Below are 17,614 nucleotides of genomic sequence, written 5' to 3' on the forward strand. Positions count from 1 at the left end.
TCAGATAACGTATCTTGAACTTCAGAAGAGAGGCTGCAGCACTTCAGGTATTTGAGGCAGAACCATAGCATTGTAAAAAAGGATAAGAGGGTGATGGAGTAAGGAATATTGGAATTAGGTGCCTAGACTGGCCAATACTGAAGGGGTGCAATAAAAGAGAGTGCTGTCTTTTGGACATATTGAAAATTTGGAATATGGCTACTACATGTTTAATTACAGAAAATGTGCTTGTATTTCCTTGTACAGCAAGAAGCTTACAAACTAGACTGAAAATAAAACAGTGGACAAGCAGATGAAGAGCAAGAGGGAACAAACAGGAAATGAAATACAGAAGAATAGCAGCACTGAAAACAGTTACTTGGGTTATAGATTTTGTTAAGAGGCAGTTTGTTAGCTTTGTGTTTTTAAATATAGAAGTGAATGAACTACAAGTCCTGGATGATTAGCATTTTGATAGACATTTTAATTTGAAAAGCTATAGCAAAATGCAACTTGTGGTGCCACCCTAAAACTAATAGATATTGCAGAGGTGTGGATAGCACAAGTTGAACCAAATCCTGATAAGTTTTAGTTATTAGTCTCAGTGCAAGGCTTTAGCTAGTCTTTTCCTTTAAAAATATTATCGCTTTTATCTCATTTGACTGGAAGTTGCTTGAGGGTGTTGTCATGCATTTTAACAGTATCACTTCCTCGTGCAAGATTTGGCAGCTTCAGCTGATGGTGGAAGAATCACTGTACAGGACATGGGGCTCCTTTTTGCAAGCCTGCTTTTATAAAGATAAGCTTATTTTTTCCTTTTCAATTCTTTTCTTATATGACCGTTATGTGATAGTAGCTGTTGCAGTCTTTAAATATTGATCAATGTCAAAAATAAAAAGGAAGAAAGATTGCAAAGGTGTTGGAACAAAACCATAGTGTCTCATCTGTTTTCCAGGTTCTTGATGCTGTATTCTCATAACAGTGATTCTGGAGTAGGTGTACTGGTTCTGCTTGGGATCTAGTTAACTTTCTTCATAGCAGCTCGTATGGTGCTGTGTTTTAGGTTTGTCACAAAACAGTGTTGTTTAACACAGCGATGTTTTAACTATGGCTGAACAGTGCTTGCACAGCATCAAGGCGTTCTCTGTTTTTTCACTCTGCTGCTCCAGCAAGTAGGCTGCGCGGTGGGAGGGAGGTTGGGAAGGGACACAGCCAGGACAGCTGACCCCAACTGACCAAAGAGGTAGTCCAGGCCTTATGGAATATGGTCAGCAATAAAACTGTTGAGGGCAGGGACAGAGAGGGAGTTTTTCAAGGTAGCCATGGCCTGGAGTCTGGCTGGACATCGGTTTCCTGATGGGAGGTGGTGAATGATTGCCTCTGCATCATTTAGTCTTGACCCATGCCTGTTTTTCTCACTGTTGCACTTCCAATTCTCTCCCCCATCACCCCAGGAGGGAGGATTGAGAGAGCGACTGGGTGGGGGTTTAGCTGCTGGCTGGGGTTCACCCACAATGGTAGGGATTTTGAGTGATATAGGATGTGTAATGGCAATAGAATGTTGCATTCTACTTGTGCTTGAGGTGTATAATGTCATTCACAAGAAATAAGTGAGCTCACTTGGAACAGTGACACTAATCTCTCTTTTTTTTTTTTTTAGGATTGTTTACATATTGTCAGGTTTTTGTGGTTTTGAGATATATATAATGATTTATTTTTTTCATTCCTCCTCTGATTTTATCTGGTTTTCTAAGATGAGGTGTCATTTACTTTCTTTTAGCATCTAAAATCTTGCTAAAAATATTTGTAAGAGCTTTTTAATGGACTGTGTTTAGAATTGGTGTTGGGGCATGTCCTAGGAGTACAACAGACTGGTGAAACCTTCTGAAAAGTGTATGGACACATTCTAAAACTCAAAATATAAAAGTAAGAGGTACTCCAAATAGTGCTGTATAAAAAGAAGCCATATTTGTTCTGATTTACTAAAAAGAATGCTTCATGAGTAGTTGCTAACACTGTTTAGTTTAGATTTTAGCAAGCATGTTAAGTCTTAGCTAATTTTAGGTCTTTGGAGTCCTCTCCTCTGTGAGCTGCAATTTAAAATAAGATCAGATTTGACAGATCGTGCAGAGAAGAGTCCAGCTTCAAATAACGCACTTCAGATGCACTTCAGATGTCTGTATTCGGTGTTAATGAGTTTTGAAGATCCTTCACCGTGAAGGGGCATAACGCTTCCTGTTGTGTTTGTCAGTTCCTAGGCATTTAGTATTAAGTCTACAGCTGAAAACTCCCATATGCAGAAGATATTTCAATCTAAGCAAAGCCTCATATGCTTTGGCATTGTTAGTTTACTAAGACAACTGACAGATGTGGAAATGCACTACAGGCTGCAGCTTTAAAAAAGAATTCAGGAGCTAAGAAGTTCAGATGGAGAACAATGTGGAACTGATAGTGTCTTCATCAGCCTCCTTGTTCTGATTATTGATGTTGTCCAGTTGATACTGGTACTCACAGCAAAACGTAGAGTTGGAGTAAAATAATTCCTGAAGGATCTTGTTTTAGTCAGAGGCTATAAAGCTGTCTTAAGCTTCATCAGTATGATGTTTCTTTTTAAGTCTCAGGTGGTTGTGTGCTGAGACCCAGCAGCAAACTCTCCTTTTGCAGGCAAAGTATCTTTGCAACTGGAGTTAGTGAGGTAAATTAGATGACCTATTTAGTTTTGCTGCTTTTTGCCTTTAAAGTAAAGGTCCTCCTCTACAGTGAACTTTGAAGGAACAGCAAAAAAAAGCTTTGAATGCAGATCAAGTGTTGTGATATGGGATAATGGACTCTGCCTCTGTGACACGAGCATGGCATTCTCAAGCTAAATAGGCTAAGCTTGGGAAATACAAATCAAAGAACTCAGTCCTCTCCATTTCTTTCTTTAATTCATTAAGATCACTGATTTTCTTTCACATAGTATGAAGAGACATTTTTTAAATTTTTGGGTGCAAAGGACCATTCAGGTAACTCTGTCATCTCATCTTGAATATCATTCCCAAAAGACTCCATGAAGTAGCATATCAAAGTCAAGTCCCTTCTAGTGCTGGAAGAAGTGCTTCTAGAAGTGCTTCTGTAACTCAGAGGAAAGGTTGTTTCCAAAGCCATTTCTTAATCAGACAAAAGTGGGAGATAGGTGTACCGCATCTTTTGAGTCTGAGGATATGAAAGCATGGGACACAGTTAACTCCAAGCAGTCTTGCAAAGTCACAGTTAAGTGTTCAGAAGTTTTTCTGGTTACTAAGTTTTCTTGGCATCTCAACATCTTGCAAGAAAAGATGATACAATTGTCACCCACTCCCTGGAACCCAAAGGTTCTTACACTTCTCTGATAGCTAAATCATGCCAAAGAGTTCACCCTGTTAACTCTAATCATGAAAAAAACTTGGATACTTCTACTACTGTGAGTCCAAGTTAGCCTCATGAAAATAGGCAGAAAAGCGTTCTGTCACTCTCTAGTGTATCCTTGAGCGGCCAGGGTGCTAGCCTCTTTCAGAAGTGTTGGCATCAGTATTTGATCATAAGGAATAATGTGCCTGTAGGGATAGTATGATCTGATATTAGATGATGCTTACTTTTAAATCAGCCTAATTTTAAGATAGTTATGCTAAAGGCAAGAAATAATTTTTTTTAAAAAGGTTAATATTTGCTTTTAGTTTACCAGGGTGCACACAACAAAAATGTAAGGAAAATGCAGTCTGGAGAACATCTGAAAAGAGTTTTGTTTCCTGTGCTTCTTCCTCTGTCATGGATGGTTATCCTACCTGAAAAGGTCAAGGCCTGTCCTTGTGTGTACCTGATGTCCAAGCTGCGTTGACAGAAGAAAACTTTAGGATGGAGAAACACAGATTTCATAAACCACCCTAGATTTTGAGTTTCCTTTGTGGTATCCCATTCCTGAGGCTGTCTTGTTCCTTCATTATAAGTTCCTACTTTTGACACTTTTATCTTTGGGCCATTAACAGCCTCAGATTCCCTTGGGTGATGGTAAGGATTCATGGTGTGGCCAGCTGCCAACCTCTCCTGACCAGACTGTCAATATAGTTAGTTAATAGCTGCCTCACTGCCAAGCCAAACCCTAGATAATTAACTCATTATGCTAGTGCCTGCTGAGCTGGGTCATTTTCCATTTCCGTCTAGAGTCTTTTTCATTCAATTAAATCTTGTATTCCTCATAAATCTATAAAATGAATTTGCAGTTTATATAACCATATACCTGGCATCAATATGTGCAGTTTGTTATAGGCTTTCATTTGATATTGGATATAATGCTGCATGACTGTTTCATGGTGATAGATGTCTTGTGATGACTGAGCCCCTGTTCCCATTTAGAGTGTTTTAGACAAAATGTTGCTAATAACAATAGTGCATGAAGTAGCCCATAGAATCCTGTTTTTTCCATATGAAGTTATTCAAAATTAAACTCCAATACAGGGTCAATTTTTTTAAAAAAGTACTTTAGAGTCTACCTTGAAGATGTCATTTTGTCTCTTTTGTTTTCACATGTATGCAAAGAATGCCTGCTGTGACTCATTCCAGTAGGTACAACTTCAGTGGTATACCACAGAGATATTTCTGTAGTTCAGTTTCATCAAGTTTGCAATGTGATGTCTGGTTTTTGACTTTACTTATTATCATGGTTTAACCCCAGCTGGCAACTAAGCACCACACAGCCACTCGCTTACTTCTCCCCAGTGGGATGGGGAGGAGAATCGGGGAAAAAAAAAAAGTAAAACTTGTGGATTGAGATAAGAACAGATTAATGACTAAAATAAATATTATATTAATAATAACCATAATGAAAAGGAATATTAGTATAACAAAAGGACTATAACAGAGAGAGAGAGAAATAAAACCCAAGGAAGACAAGTAATGCACAATGCAAGTGCTCACCACCTGCTGACCCATGCCCAAGCAGTGATCAGCCCCTGCCAGCCAACCCCCCTGGTTGATACTGAGCATGACGTTCTGTGGTATGGAATATCCCTCTGGCTAGTTCAGGTCAGCTGTCCTGGCCATGCTCCCTCCCAGCTTCTTGTGCACCTGCTGGCTGTAAGAGCATGGGAAACTGAAAAGTCCTTGATTTAGGATAAGCACTGCTTAGCAACAACTGAAACATCAGTGTGTTATTGACATTGTTCTCACGCTAAATCCAAAACACAGCACTGTACCAGCTATAGGAAGAAAATCGACTATCCGAGCCCAAACCAGGACACTAGTATGTAGCCTTTTAGGTGAGAAAAGGAGGAACCGTTTGGAGGAGTTCTGTAACTATCAACACCTTACCGCCATTATTGTGGGAATATGTGGAGATAATTCTGAGAAGCTGGAAGGATTTGTAACTGGAAATCGGTGATGAGAGGATCTTTCCAGAAACACTGCTGAGCTACTTTTCTGTCTTCCTCAGTGTTGCTTAACTTAGCTCAGGTATTCAAATGAAAAGACTATCTATATAGTGGAAATATTCCCTGACCATGTAATACCTGTGTTTCAAATAATCGTGACTATGAGCAGAACCACTGCTTATGGAAGAAGTGGTGTGTGCAATATACAGAGATTCTTCTCAAGAAATCCTAGGTTATGACTTCTGATTCTCAAGAATAACTTTCCTTACATTTAAAGTAAGGATTACGACAGTTATGGCATATGTCACATCTGAATTCAAACAGCTGCTGCTGATAGCCAAAACAGTGATACTTGAACAGAAATTGTTTTTTCAGAGATATATGTGAAATATTACTTACTACTGTTCCAAATTTCGTCAGACTTTATATATAAAGGAAGGAAAAGTTATGTCATTTGATAAAATGTTGTAAGCCTAACACGCAGTTTGAAATCTTACGGTTTTTTAAGAATTGTTGGGATTTGATGCTTTGATAAATGCTGTTCATAGTGATCTCTATTACTTCTTGTTATTTGTGAGAGTAAGGTATGCTTTTGAGCATGCAACACAAGGCTTCAGGTACTTATCCATGTGGAAATTGGTTCCATATTTGCTGATGGTAGGTCACACCATCTTTAGTCTTGTTAAATAATCTGTTCCACTTAATCATGTTTTCAAATATAAAAGATTATGGTTCCTAGGACATCCTAAGTGAACACTGTGCAAATGTGTATTATGTATGTAAAATACAATGATATCGAAGATAATTCTCTTGTTAGGAGTTTTCTTAATTTATATTAGAGTGATATGGAATAGATTAGCAGAGCATATGCATTTCATGAATGAGAGATTGAATGCTTCCACGATCTGACAACACAATCTTTTTTTTGTCCTTAAACTTTTTATGTATTAAGTTGCTGCAGGAAAGAGGCCTTGCAACTGTTGCCCACTTTTGCCTTATTAATGAAGACTTTTACATGACTAAAGATTTCTTTTTTTTTTTTTTTTTTTTTTTTTAAATCTCTCCTCTGGAGCTGGAAGTAATGAAGATGTGACTAAGCATGTATTTGCAACTCAGTTACTTGACCTTTCTACAACCCACAGCTACCACTAATGCTGCTTTGTAATGGAGACATTATCGTTTATTTAAATCTTGATTAGGAAACAATTATAAGTAGGCTTTTAGTATAGCAGTAAATTGATGTAGCCTTTAATTCATACTATAGATTGAGTGGATAAGCTTTCTGACTGTAATTAGAGTGAATTATAATGACTTCAGTTGGTTGACTCACCACCAGCAGAGTAGGGCCTATGATTGTTTCTTCACATTTATTTTTTTAGTTCACTCTTAATTTTACATTGCTGCTAAATGCTATTTTTTTAACTTAGTACAAAATGGACATGCATTTACAGTTGAATGATACATATTTTGTATTAATAAAAGAGGAGCTTTATGAAATAACCTGACACCTTAGCAGCACTCTGCAGCTATGCTATTTGTTTACAATTCAAGTAACAGAACTGCTCTTAATAAAGGTGGAGATAGATATTTTCATGTGTAGTTTGACAGTGTACATGGGGAGCATTTCCTATTTTACATATAATTAAATGGCAGACACAAGTGATTATTTTCAGTACCACTTAGTGTTTATATATATTGTGAACGTTGCAAAATCTTTTTTCTTAGGTTTCTCAAATGTATTGTTTTCCTTATATGCTATCTCTCTGGTTTTTGTGGGTTTGTTTTGGGGTTTTTTTTGTTTATTTTGTCTTGTCTACAAATTTTCTTTAAAGATACCATATGTTGCTTAATTAAATGTAAGTGTAGGGACATCTCCTTTGAGTGATTTCCTTCTTTTGAAATACCTTGTAGAAACATACTAATCTACTTTATTTAATAGTGAACTATGTGTATTTAAGTTTTACATTAGGTATTAAACATACAGTGGAATCATAAAGGGTAAATCTTTCATTCTTTGTTGACCTTCCCTCCCTTGATGTACCAGATGTTTTGTACTTCAGGCATAGGACTGTTCTGTATGTCACAGTGCTCTGTAGGCACAGAATTAACTATGGCAAGTAGAGAGAAAAAAATGGCAAAAAAATAATGTACCAGGCATGCTAACTTTGTGTTTGGTTTTTTTTTGGTTTTTTTTTTTTTTTTTGTTGGTTGGTTGTGTTTTTTTATGTCAATCTGCAGTGGATGATTCAGAGCCCTTATAAAGCTGCAACTTTCTTTGGGTGCATTGGCAAAGATAAATTTGGAGAGATCTTAAAGAAGAAGGCTGAGGAAGCTCATGTGGATGCCCATTACTATGAGCAGAGTGAAGAACCAACAGGAACCTGTGCTGCCTGCATCACTAGTGATAACAGGTCAGGGGCCTTTGATGTTTTCTGAAGATATAAATGCAATTGGCATAGTGTGTGGAACCTAATTTGTTTGGAATATTTGGCCTTGAAAAATGGTAGTATTAGCACTGGTTTGAGACAATACAGGATTGGACTGCCTGGCTGAGTTTGGGGCTGGGCAATATTAGTGCACTTTTAGAGAACAGTAGTTGTAGTATGGCAGAAATGTGTGAAATAATAATTTACTACTTATTTCTGAACTTTATTGCTTCCAGTTGCTCTGGAGAGAGAAAATGTGTGGGAGAAAAAAGCTGGTTAACAAGTATGTTTATGCAGCCTATGTGAACGCAAATTGGCATGTAATGCACTTACTTGATTGGCAAATGAAGAATATACTTCAGGTAATAATGTGTTTAAAGAGGATAGGTGTCAGCATATAGCCTTATTGAAAGGGTTAATTTGATTTTATACAAGTGGAAGAAAAAAGTTTGGGGATTTTTTTGCTGTTGCAGTTGTTGAGAAGTCAGTCTAATAACTGTAATTCTGTATGTCTACATTTTAACAATTTCTTCTGAATTTTGTCTTTCATGTTTTCATTTGCTAGGTTTTTTTTAGATGGTATTTGCTATGTGAAAAAAATCACTTCTCCAGAACTCTATTCAACCTTTCTTATATTTGTAGACTATGAACAATGGTCTTTGTGGTATTTTGTATGGTTTTAGAGCATTCCATAAATAAGAACCCATTTATTGTAATTTATTTTGGGTGTTGTAATAAAATTAATAAACCCAAGAATTTCAGAAAGAGATAATGAAGACAATAGGCATTTATCTTGAGCATGATCGTTTGTTTTCTTCTTTCTCCCTCCACCCGCAACACTTGACCTTATGTACTACTGCTCTGCTGATTACCTCCTGACGATTTTTTTTAAAGGTTTCAAAACCAGCCAGTCAGGGCTGCTTTAATATTGAGATGTTGCCAGTACACACCAACCCTCCCTGATTTCTGCTAATACCTAAATTTTCTGATACTAGATGTTGAAACAATAATTAAAATCATATCAATTACCCTGAAGAATATTTTCTTTTGGGCACTGAATAAGAGCAAAGTGTCTGTCATTATCCTTTTCACTTCTCCTCCGTGGCTTTCAGTGCCATTCATCCTCAGGAACTGCTCTTTCCCTTTCAAAGCAGTATCAGAATTTATTCAGGTAAGATAGCAGTCCCATAATTAATATCCACACCAGGCTTCCTGAGAAGTTGGTCAGTGTTTTGGGTAGAATTAGAAAGGCAATAGGCATCAACGTGAACTGAACTGAGAGTCAGAGGAGGGAGAATTTTCCATATAACATATAGAGCCCTAGAACAGTTTTAGTTAGTGGACATTTGGTCCAAACCCCTGCAGAAGAAAGCAGGGTGAACTTCAAAGTTAGATCAGGTTTTTCAGGGCCATGACTATCTGGGTTTTGAATATCTGCAAGGATGGAGGTTGCACAACCTCTCTGGGTAACCTGTTCCAGTGTCTGACCACTCTTAATAGGAGAAATTCTTTTGGTAATACCCAGTTGGAATTTTCCTTCTTCCAGTTTGTGTCTGTGCCTTCTTGTGTCCAAGAATAGTCTGGCTCCATCTTCTCTGTAAACTTTCATTAGATGTTTGAAGACAGCAGGAAGGTCCTCCCTTAGGTACCTCTTCTTAAGGCTCAGCGAAGCCTTTCTTCATTTGCTAGGTGTTCCAGACCCCTAATAATCTTGGTGGCCCAGCACTGGGCTCACTGCATTATGTCAGTGTCTTCCTTGTAATGGAAAGCTCAAAGCTGGACACAGAATTCCAGGTGAGGTCTGGAGACCAGAACAGAGGTTTTCCTCTCTTCTGAATGTATGACTTCCTTTGTCCTGCTGGCTGCATGCTTGTTCATATAGACTGGAACATGATTAACCTTCTCTGTGCGAGTGCACTGCTGACTCATGTTCCAAGCCTGGTCCACCAACACCTCCAGATACTTTTCTGCAAAGCTGTGTTGTATCCTGTCAACATTCAGCCTATATTGTTGCATAGGAGTTATTCCATCCTAGTTGCATGACTTTGCATTTGCCTTCAAGTTTTCTGCCAGCCCAATTCTCCAGGCTGTTGAAGATCTTCTGCATAACAGACAGCCCTGTCCTCCAGCTTATCAACCTGTCCCTCCCAATTTAATGTCATACGTAATATCTTACTCTCAGGAATGCATGTACATACTCAGTGAAGGAAGGAAGTTCATTCATCTTCATCTGGATTTTTGACATTAATTATGTCTACAGACTTCCCGCTTCATCTCCAGGATCCATATTCAGTTTTTCCGAAGAGAAGACAAGCAATAAAGATGTTTCTGCTCTGATTCTCTCTCTCTTCAGTCACATAATGTCTGTGTACACATCCTGTAGCAATCACCATTTCCTAGATGACATGATGGGAAACTGAAGTCAAGACTGTCAATAGACATACATCATGAATTCAGGAAAAATGTGTGCATTTTTTGCTGTGCATCTCAATGGAATTTAAAAGTTTAGGTAAATTTATTCATAAAAATATCTGCAAGTACTTCTTTAACTTACTAAGCAGTATTTTTGGTTTGCTAACATGAAACACTTTTCTCTCTTAATATCAAATGTTCGCTCAAATACTAGAGACTGTGGCTTCATCTCAAGTGCTGTTTTAGAGCATGCTTGAGAGTGTGCGTGGAGCACAAGAGACTTATTTCCCTCCTGGGGAGACAGAAAATAATGGCCAATGGTTGCTGCTAAAGGCTTTATTGTGCAACCCCCCATCTTCTAGTGAGAGCAAGTTTATTCTCAATCTTTAATTACTCTGTGATTGTTTCTTGGTTTTCAGCATTTTCTATATTTGTAAGGATCACTCCAACCTGGCCCCAGTTGATAACTATTTTTTGATTAATCTCTTGTCCCAAATGATGTACGTGCTAACTTTTTACCTTCTTCAGGTAATTCAGCTTTCTTTCTTTTTTGTCCAAAACAGCTGTCTGTTTTGGAGGAGCTGGGTAATAGCACTCCTGGTTTTCCCAGTAGGTGGCCGTGTATATTTGTGTTCCAGATGCCCTGATGTGAATGTTTCTTGTTTCTGCTGAGTCTGTCTAGATTTTTTCAGGAAAAGGTTCTGAGCTAATTCTTTATTACCACTCTGAATTCTCTAGCTTAGCAATACTATTATGCTTTGTTCTCTTGGAGCTTTTCAAGAAAATCCTAACACATGATTAAGCTCTAAAGTAGTACCTACACTCATAATCTGTGACTTTGATTTGTTCATTCTGCTCAGAAATACCTGCATGCACAGAATCACCATTAAGCTGTTTGATTTGAACCGCTCTGGCTGTCTCCAATTACTGTATTTCATTGACAAAACATCTACCTTCTCTGTGTTCCACATGTTGAACTTAGTGCTGTTAGACTTACAGTTTTAATTTAGAAAAGCTTGGTGCTTTGTCTTCAGTGTAACAGTCGTTTATTATGCATCATGTGCAGTGCGTCTCTACAGTTGGATGTAGCCACAGAGAGCTAGGTTTACAGTTTCAGGGGCATGTGGTGAGTGAAAGGAAACATACAGGGAGTCTTTGCTTTGTTTTCTGGAACATAATTGATTTTCACTTAGCAGCATACATGGACAAGATTTTTCCAGCTAGATCCTTCATGGATATCTAGAGTTTGCCAAAACTGAAATATTTAATTAGCTTTTTTAATTTGGTTTACAGAAAATTACCACAGTTACGCACATGTCTTTCTTGGATTCAATGACTTGGTTCTCCAGTCATTGAAATGACGATATTCATCAAGAATGAAACTTCTTGCCCTGTTACTTGTACTGCTACAGAGGCTTGGTCTATTTGGGTTTTTTTGGGTTTTTTTGTTTTGGTTTTTTTTTTTTTTTAATTTTCCAAGTCCACTTGAGTTCTCACAGCCTTTAAGCTTTAGAATTAAAGAGATAAGCCCCAAGAATTTTCCTGGGATGAAATGACACAGAACTGTGCTATGTATTTTGTTATATTCAGAAAAAGCTAGTTTACAAAAAGTAAACTTTTTGGTTTCATTTTTATATACTTGATCTGTTAAACTTACAGGGATTGTCAGTGATGAGTGCTTCAGGAAGTTTACAGAGAGGCTTGGTTCTGTCTTCATAAGAGATTCTTTTGGGCTTTTGTTTGGTTTCTTTTTTTTTTTTAATTGAATAGGACAAAGAGAAATGGTGATAGTGGAAAGATGCTGTTTTGAGGTGGAATACATTTGCAATAATTCCTAGTTTACTTAGGTCCTAACACCTGTACATGGTACTCAGTCTGGAGACAGAAGTGTAATTCAGTAGAAGGAGATTAGCAATTCACTCAGACCCATTGTCTCTAGGTTGTAGTAGCGTTTATATGGAAAAGGATGATACATACAACATCAATTGTTGTTTGTTGGATAAGGCAAAAGTTTTCAATAGCCATATGTTGTATGTGTAATTACACATTATTTATCTGGTTAATGTACTTAAATCTCACAAAACAGTGATGTGTTAATGTTAAAGGTGCAGCCTAAGACTATTAAATCTTGAAAGTTAAATTTAAGACTCTGCCAGCATGGAAATGTCTGTTTCCCCCAACTCCCCTTCTTTAATTATTGGATATTATTAAACATTCTCATAATAAAATTGCACAGAAGGATTTGGTCATGGTAGACAGAGGAGAGCTAGTGCATAACCGTATTTTTATGACCTGTTTTTAGGAGTACATCTGTAAGTTTTGTGTCTTTCATAAGGCTGAATTGAATGGCTGAAGAGAAGGATTTAAAATAGAATGTATCTTACATGTAACAAAATAAATATGATGCAGGTATTTTTGTTCTTGCTAATGGAAATTGTGTCCCATGGCGTGTGTTATAACTTGTTAGGAAAGAATGAAGTACATATGAGGTTTTGGTAGTTTTCCAGTAATACACAGCTAAGCCAAAGGTTTGGGGTTTTTTTAATAGTTCACCTTCTAAAAGCAGCAATATAACCCTTTTTTGTTTGCTAAAGGAAAATATGAACCTAACGGGGTGGGGAGGGGGGGGGGGAACGGACGGATGGGACGGGACATGGGACACAAACAAACGAACTGCTTTTAAAATAATATAACTATTCATTGGAAGATGATAAAGTCAAGAAAGATGTACGTACACATCAACATTTTGGTTCTGGTGAGCAGAAATAGTTGTCAGAAGATGAACTGGAGTAGCTACTTTCCTTTAGGTGTTAGGTACTAGAAGAGTTTTAATGAAAATCTGCACATGCTATGCCATACAGAGGGAGTTGAACAGAAAATGCAATGAAGTTTTATTATAAACAAATGAAGGCATGCGAACAGTATAATAGTTATAGGTTACATAAGCTGGATTTAAAATATATTATTTAATATATGATTTAAATGTAAATTGTTATTTACGGTATGATTTAAAATATATTATTTAAATATTATGGAAAGGTCAAATAAAGTGTATGTTTTACGGTGCTCTTTCTTAATTGTTTTTATGTTCCTTAGGATCTTTGATTATCTTTGAGAAATTTTGTTCTTTGTGAGAAATTTACGGTAGTGTTAGTTAAAAGAGGATCTAATGCCTGGTTTTTAATCACTTGCAGGTCTCTTGTAGCTAACCTTGCTGCTGCTAATTGCTATAAGAAGGAAAAGCATCTTGATTTGGAGAAGAACTGGAAGTTGGTGGAAAAGGCCAAAGTTTATTATATAGCAGTAAGTTCAGCTTCTTTCAAATCACTAAAATTTCTGTTGCCACATTGTGAGGTTTAAGCAATGAGCATGTCTGTTGCATATGGTTTAGGAAGATTTTCTAAGAATACAAAGAAAGAAAGTGACTGTTTCGATTTCAGCATAGTTTGATTTCTTTGAATTTAAATGTGCAAATGTAGAAGTATGTTTTAGTTGTGTGCTTTCTTGAATTAGTGGGAAAAATCATAAGAACTAAACATATTTTCAGAGCTTTTGTAGTAGTGCATCAAATTTACATTTCACATTTTCTAGTAAATTGTTATGAAGGATGCACAAATTATGTAGAAAACCACTATTAGCATAATTAGTCACTGCAAACAGTTTGAGCTTGTTTGTGTGAACAATCTTAATTGCTATTTATTCCGTAGTAATTACTACGGCACCTTATAACTCAATATTTCAGAAACAATGATTGTGACAAATCTCTTGAATGTGGGCGGTGGGGCAAACTGATTTTAATGATGAAATCTTACTTCTGGAATAAAGGAGTTTTGAGGATGGGGCATTAGTAGATTCGCAATTAGTATTCTTTTTTTACCATCCAGAACGAATCAAGCCAGATTAGTGTTTTTGTGTAGATTACATCTTGCTTAAGTAGAAGTGGTGAATTTGTTTTCATCTTGCTCTCAAGTTGATATGACTGATCAAAATTAGCAAACATAAAACATCTATGACAGATTAAAACCTCATAACATGCATGTAATATATGGATTCTGTATGACAGCTGCTTCCATTCCAATACCTGAGCTACGTGGGAACAGCTGGTAAGAAGTGTAAAAAGTTGATTATCCAGGAGGAACAAGTTCATTGAAAATACAGTTATTTCTTTTAGCTAGTGCTAATGCCTCCTACAGCCTGTTAGTGCGCAGTGCTGTAAGCTTTACATGGTGGTTGTTGATTCTTGTGTATGGCCAAGACTGACCCTTTATAACTGTCATAAAATACTTAGAACCTTCTCAGTATACAAAGAAAATGCATCCTGCTGCTATGACCATATGTTTGTGCTGTGGTTAAAAAAATATGTAGGTGTATTGTCTTTCACTTTTTAATTTCTGTTTTTCAAGTGTTTTGATTTTTTTTTTTTATTTATTTCTCAATAATTATACCTCAGTGTGTTCCAATTGCCATGCTTAGGAATTAATACTATTGGCTAAAAAAATAATGAAAGGCTGAGTATAGTTTAAATAAAGAAGAATGACAAATGTTACCAAAAGCTATACTGCACTAAGGTTTTTTTTTAATTTTACCATGCTTACATATAATTACCAATGAAGCTTCCAATATACAATTTAGAAAAATTAAACTTAGTGGAGATGCTTCAGGAAAAGTGAGAAATGCTGCATGAGGTGAAAAACAGGTTTGTGTTTTTTAAGATATAGCCTTCATTTTATTTTAGTTCTGAAGACAATCTTCTGTGTTCAGTCAGTTTGATCCCTTAAATTTTGACTAGGTGAATCACTACACTGATTTTCATATATATTAAAAGCTCTTCTTCAGATGCCAGTTCTACGACATCCAAGCTTTGACTGAGACAGAGAATTGCTAAACTGAAACCAAAACCTAAGATGCGCTTATGTTAATGGATAAATAAATAACACTGAAGTGCTAATAAATTGTATTGGATATTTGGAAAATTTAATTCAAATTGGGGAAACATCTGATTGCAGGAGGAGATCTATTGGGCAAAGAAGATGGTTCACACCTGTAGCAAAAGCACTCAAGGATGCATTCATCTAAGAGATTTCTAGGACAGCGTTATCACTTCAGATTACAGATTGCATGTGTAACTTTACTTAAGTAAAGGAGACAATGTGTAGAGCCATACATGTTCCCTTATGCTTCAGTGCATTCATGCGCTTTTCTTTCATTTAGCTTCTTTACTTGCAGGATTGTAGTGGTTTACCAGATTAAACAAAACCATGTAGTGAACAATTACCATTCCTGAGATATAGGGTAGCTCTCTGAGTCATTAATTTGTCTGCTGCTGTCTCTCTTCACTTTAGTCCTGTTACCTTCCTGGGCTTTGCACTGTGCATATGTTCCTTTTAATTTCCTTCTTTCTATCCAACTGTCACCTATTTCTTTGGTTGCATTAGAATGTATGTTAGTGACAGATACTTATTCTGGAAATACGTGTCCTGAGATTATCAAACAATCTATTTTCTTGGCAGAGAAGGGCAGTTGTTGCTTTAGGACAGTTCTGTGATATCCTGTGGTCATCTGTATGTGCTTGCTAGAATAGATAATATGCTTTTCAATGCAGCATTCAGCAGAATGGCCCTCAGATGAAACTTAGATCTGAAATCTAATCAATTTGCAGACGGAGGAGTGGGTACAAAGGAAAAGATAGTGAAGCCATGACAGAACCTGTAAAGACAAGTTCTGTTACCATGAACGAACACAATACATTTATTTTAGCCATCTGATAATCAGATCTGGCAGACAAATTGGAGAAAGACTAGCAAGGAACAGGACCCTGTAAATCACAGATAGAAGCAAAATACAGAGGCTGCCCCAGCTTTCTCAAAGATGGTAAACTTTGAAGGTGTATTTTAATCCTTTAAAATTACTCTACTTTGTACCATTTAAGATAGATTACATGTACTGTCAAAACCTATGCAATTTCTTTCCCTTCTTCAGATATAACTCTTACACTTTCAGTAATTTCTACTGTTGACATCGTATCTTCCAGTCCGTCATATTCATTTCACTGTGGATCAGCTAGCTGTGCTGCTGGTGACTGATTAGAACTCACTGTGAGGGATTTTATTTTGTTCCTACTGGGGCTAGAAAATGTCTCTTGCTCAGACATTTCCCTTATTTCAGAATAAATTGAGAGTTAAGATAACACTAAACATTGTCATTCTGTCTCTGAGGTTGTGAATGGCACACAACCTGACATGAAAATAATCTTGTTATGTTTTGTGTATGCATTGTTTTTCATTTTTTTCTTTTTTCTTCCTGTATATCTGTACTTTCTGTCAGGACTTGCATTCTAGAATACTTATGTGTTAGAGTTTCATCTTACAAACTTGGGTGACAAAACTCCATATTTGGGCACTTTGTCTTGTTTTCAGAGGCATTTAATAAACTGATGATAGTACTGCACTTATGGAGGCATCTCAAAGAATTCTAGAACACGAGTTGGGATTTTTGGTGGTTTTGGCTTTGGTTTTTGTTTTGGTTTGGTTTTTAGATCATCTAATGTCTAATAATCATCAGTTAGCACCAACTGAAATCTATGAGAGTTGCTGGTACTCAGTTTCTTTGACATTGCACACAAATATTTGAACTTTTTTAGTGCAACTTGCAGTATATGGCTATTAATTTTCATATCTTACAAAGGCCTGGAATGCAAAGATATTTTTATTTTCAGTGTTTTTGATGTAAAAAAAATAATCTGCTGATAAGAGTTACTTAGAAGAGTAGAAAAACTAAGGAGAATTTCAGTTGTTATTTGTCTATAATGAGCAACTCTATGTTACTATATATGAGTAAGGAATTTTGCACTTGTCCTTTCATAATGGGAAGAAAATGGAAAAGGAGAAAATGCTTTCCTCATTAAAAGCTGCACTTAACCTTGTGAAAATCTTAACTGTGTGACAACTGGCACTGCTTGCTCATACAGACAGCTGAATTTTAACTTTCTGCCTGTATTTCAACATTATTGCCACAAGTCTGGTCTTCCCAGATGTGTATTTTCTCTTGTTTCAGTTAGCCATCCTTATTTCTGCCGGTTATTTAGCTTCACTCAATTTGTTCTTCAGTCCAACACCTGCATTCATTTAATGTTTGGAGTTGGAAGCATTGAGTGGGTGAAACACTGACGTTTGATGCTAATATTATCTTGATGCTGAAGTAATAAGTGTGTTCTTGAAAGTTCCTTCTGTGCTTCATAGTTTTTCGTTTTTTTTCTTAAATACTTTACTAAGCATGTGAAATAGCAGTGTTGACTGCTGTTATGTTCCCAATCTGTAGTAACGTGAGTCTTATCTTAGAATGGGTCAGTTAAGTAGCTTCCCAAAACTAAACAGATCTTCCTTTAATAAAATGTTTGTCTTTTTATGTACAATG

General features: G+C 36.6%; 1 protein-coding gene across 2 annotated transcripts in view; it reads left to right on the top strand.

Annotated features, from left to right (window-relative positions):
* Window positions 1-17,614, top strand: part of ADK (adenosine kinase) — a 290,419-nt gene that overhangs the window by 128,717 nt on the left and 144,088 nt on the right. For both annotated transcript variants that reach the window (XM_086466581.1, XM_086466580.1), the window contains exons 5-6: window positions 7,602-7,774; window positions 13,396-13,504. In XM_086466581.1, coding sequence (XP_086322707.1) covers window positions 7,602-7,774; window positions 13,396-13,504 — 282 coding nt within the window. The remainder of the gene's footprint in view (window positions 1-7,601; window positions 7,775-13,395; window positions 13,505-17,614) is intronic.

This window comes from Leptosomus discolor, chromosome 6 (assembly GCF_034619465.1).
Source record: "Leptosomus discolor isolate bLepDis1 chromosome 6, bLepDis1.hap2, whole genome shotgun sequence".
Lineage (NCBI taxonomy): Eukaryota > Metazoa > Chordata > Aves > Leptosomiformes > Leptosomidae > Leptosomus > Leptosomus discolor.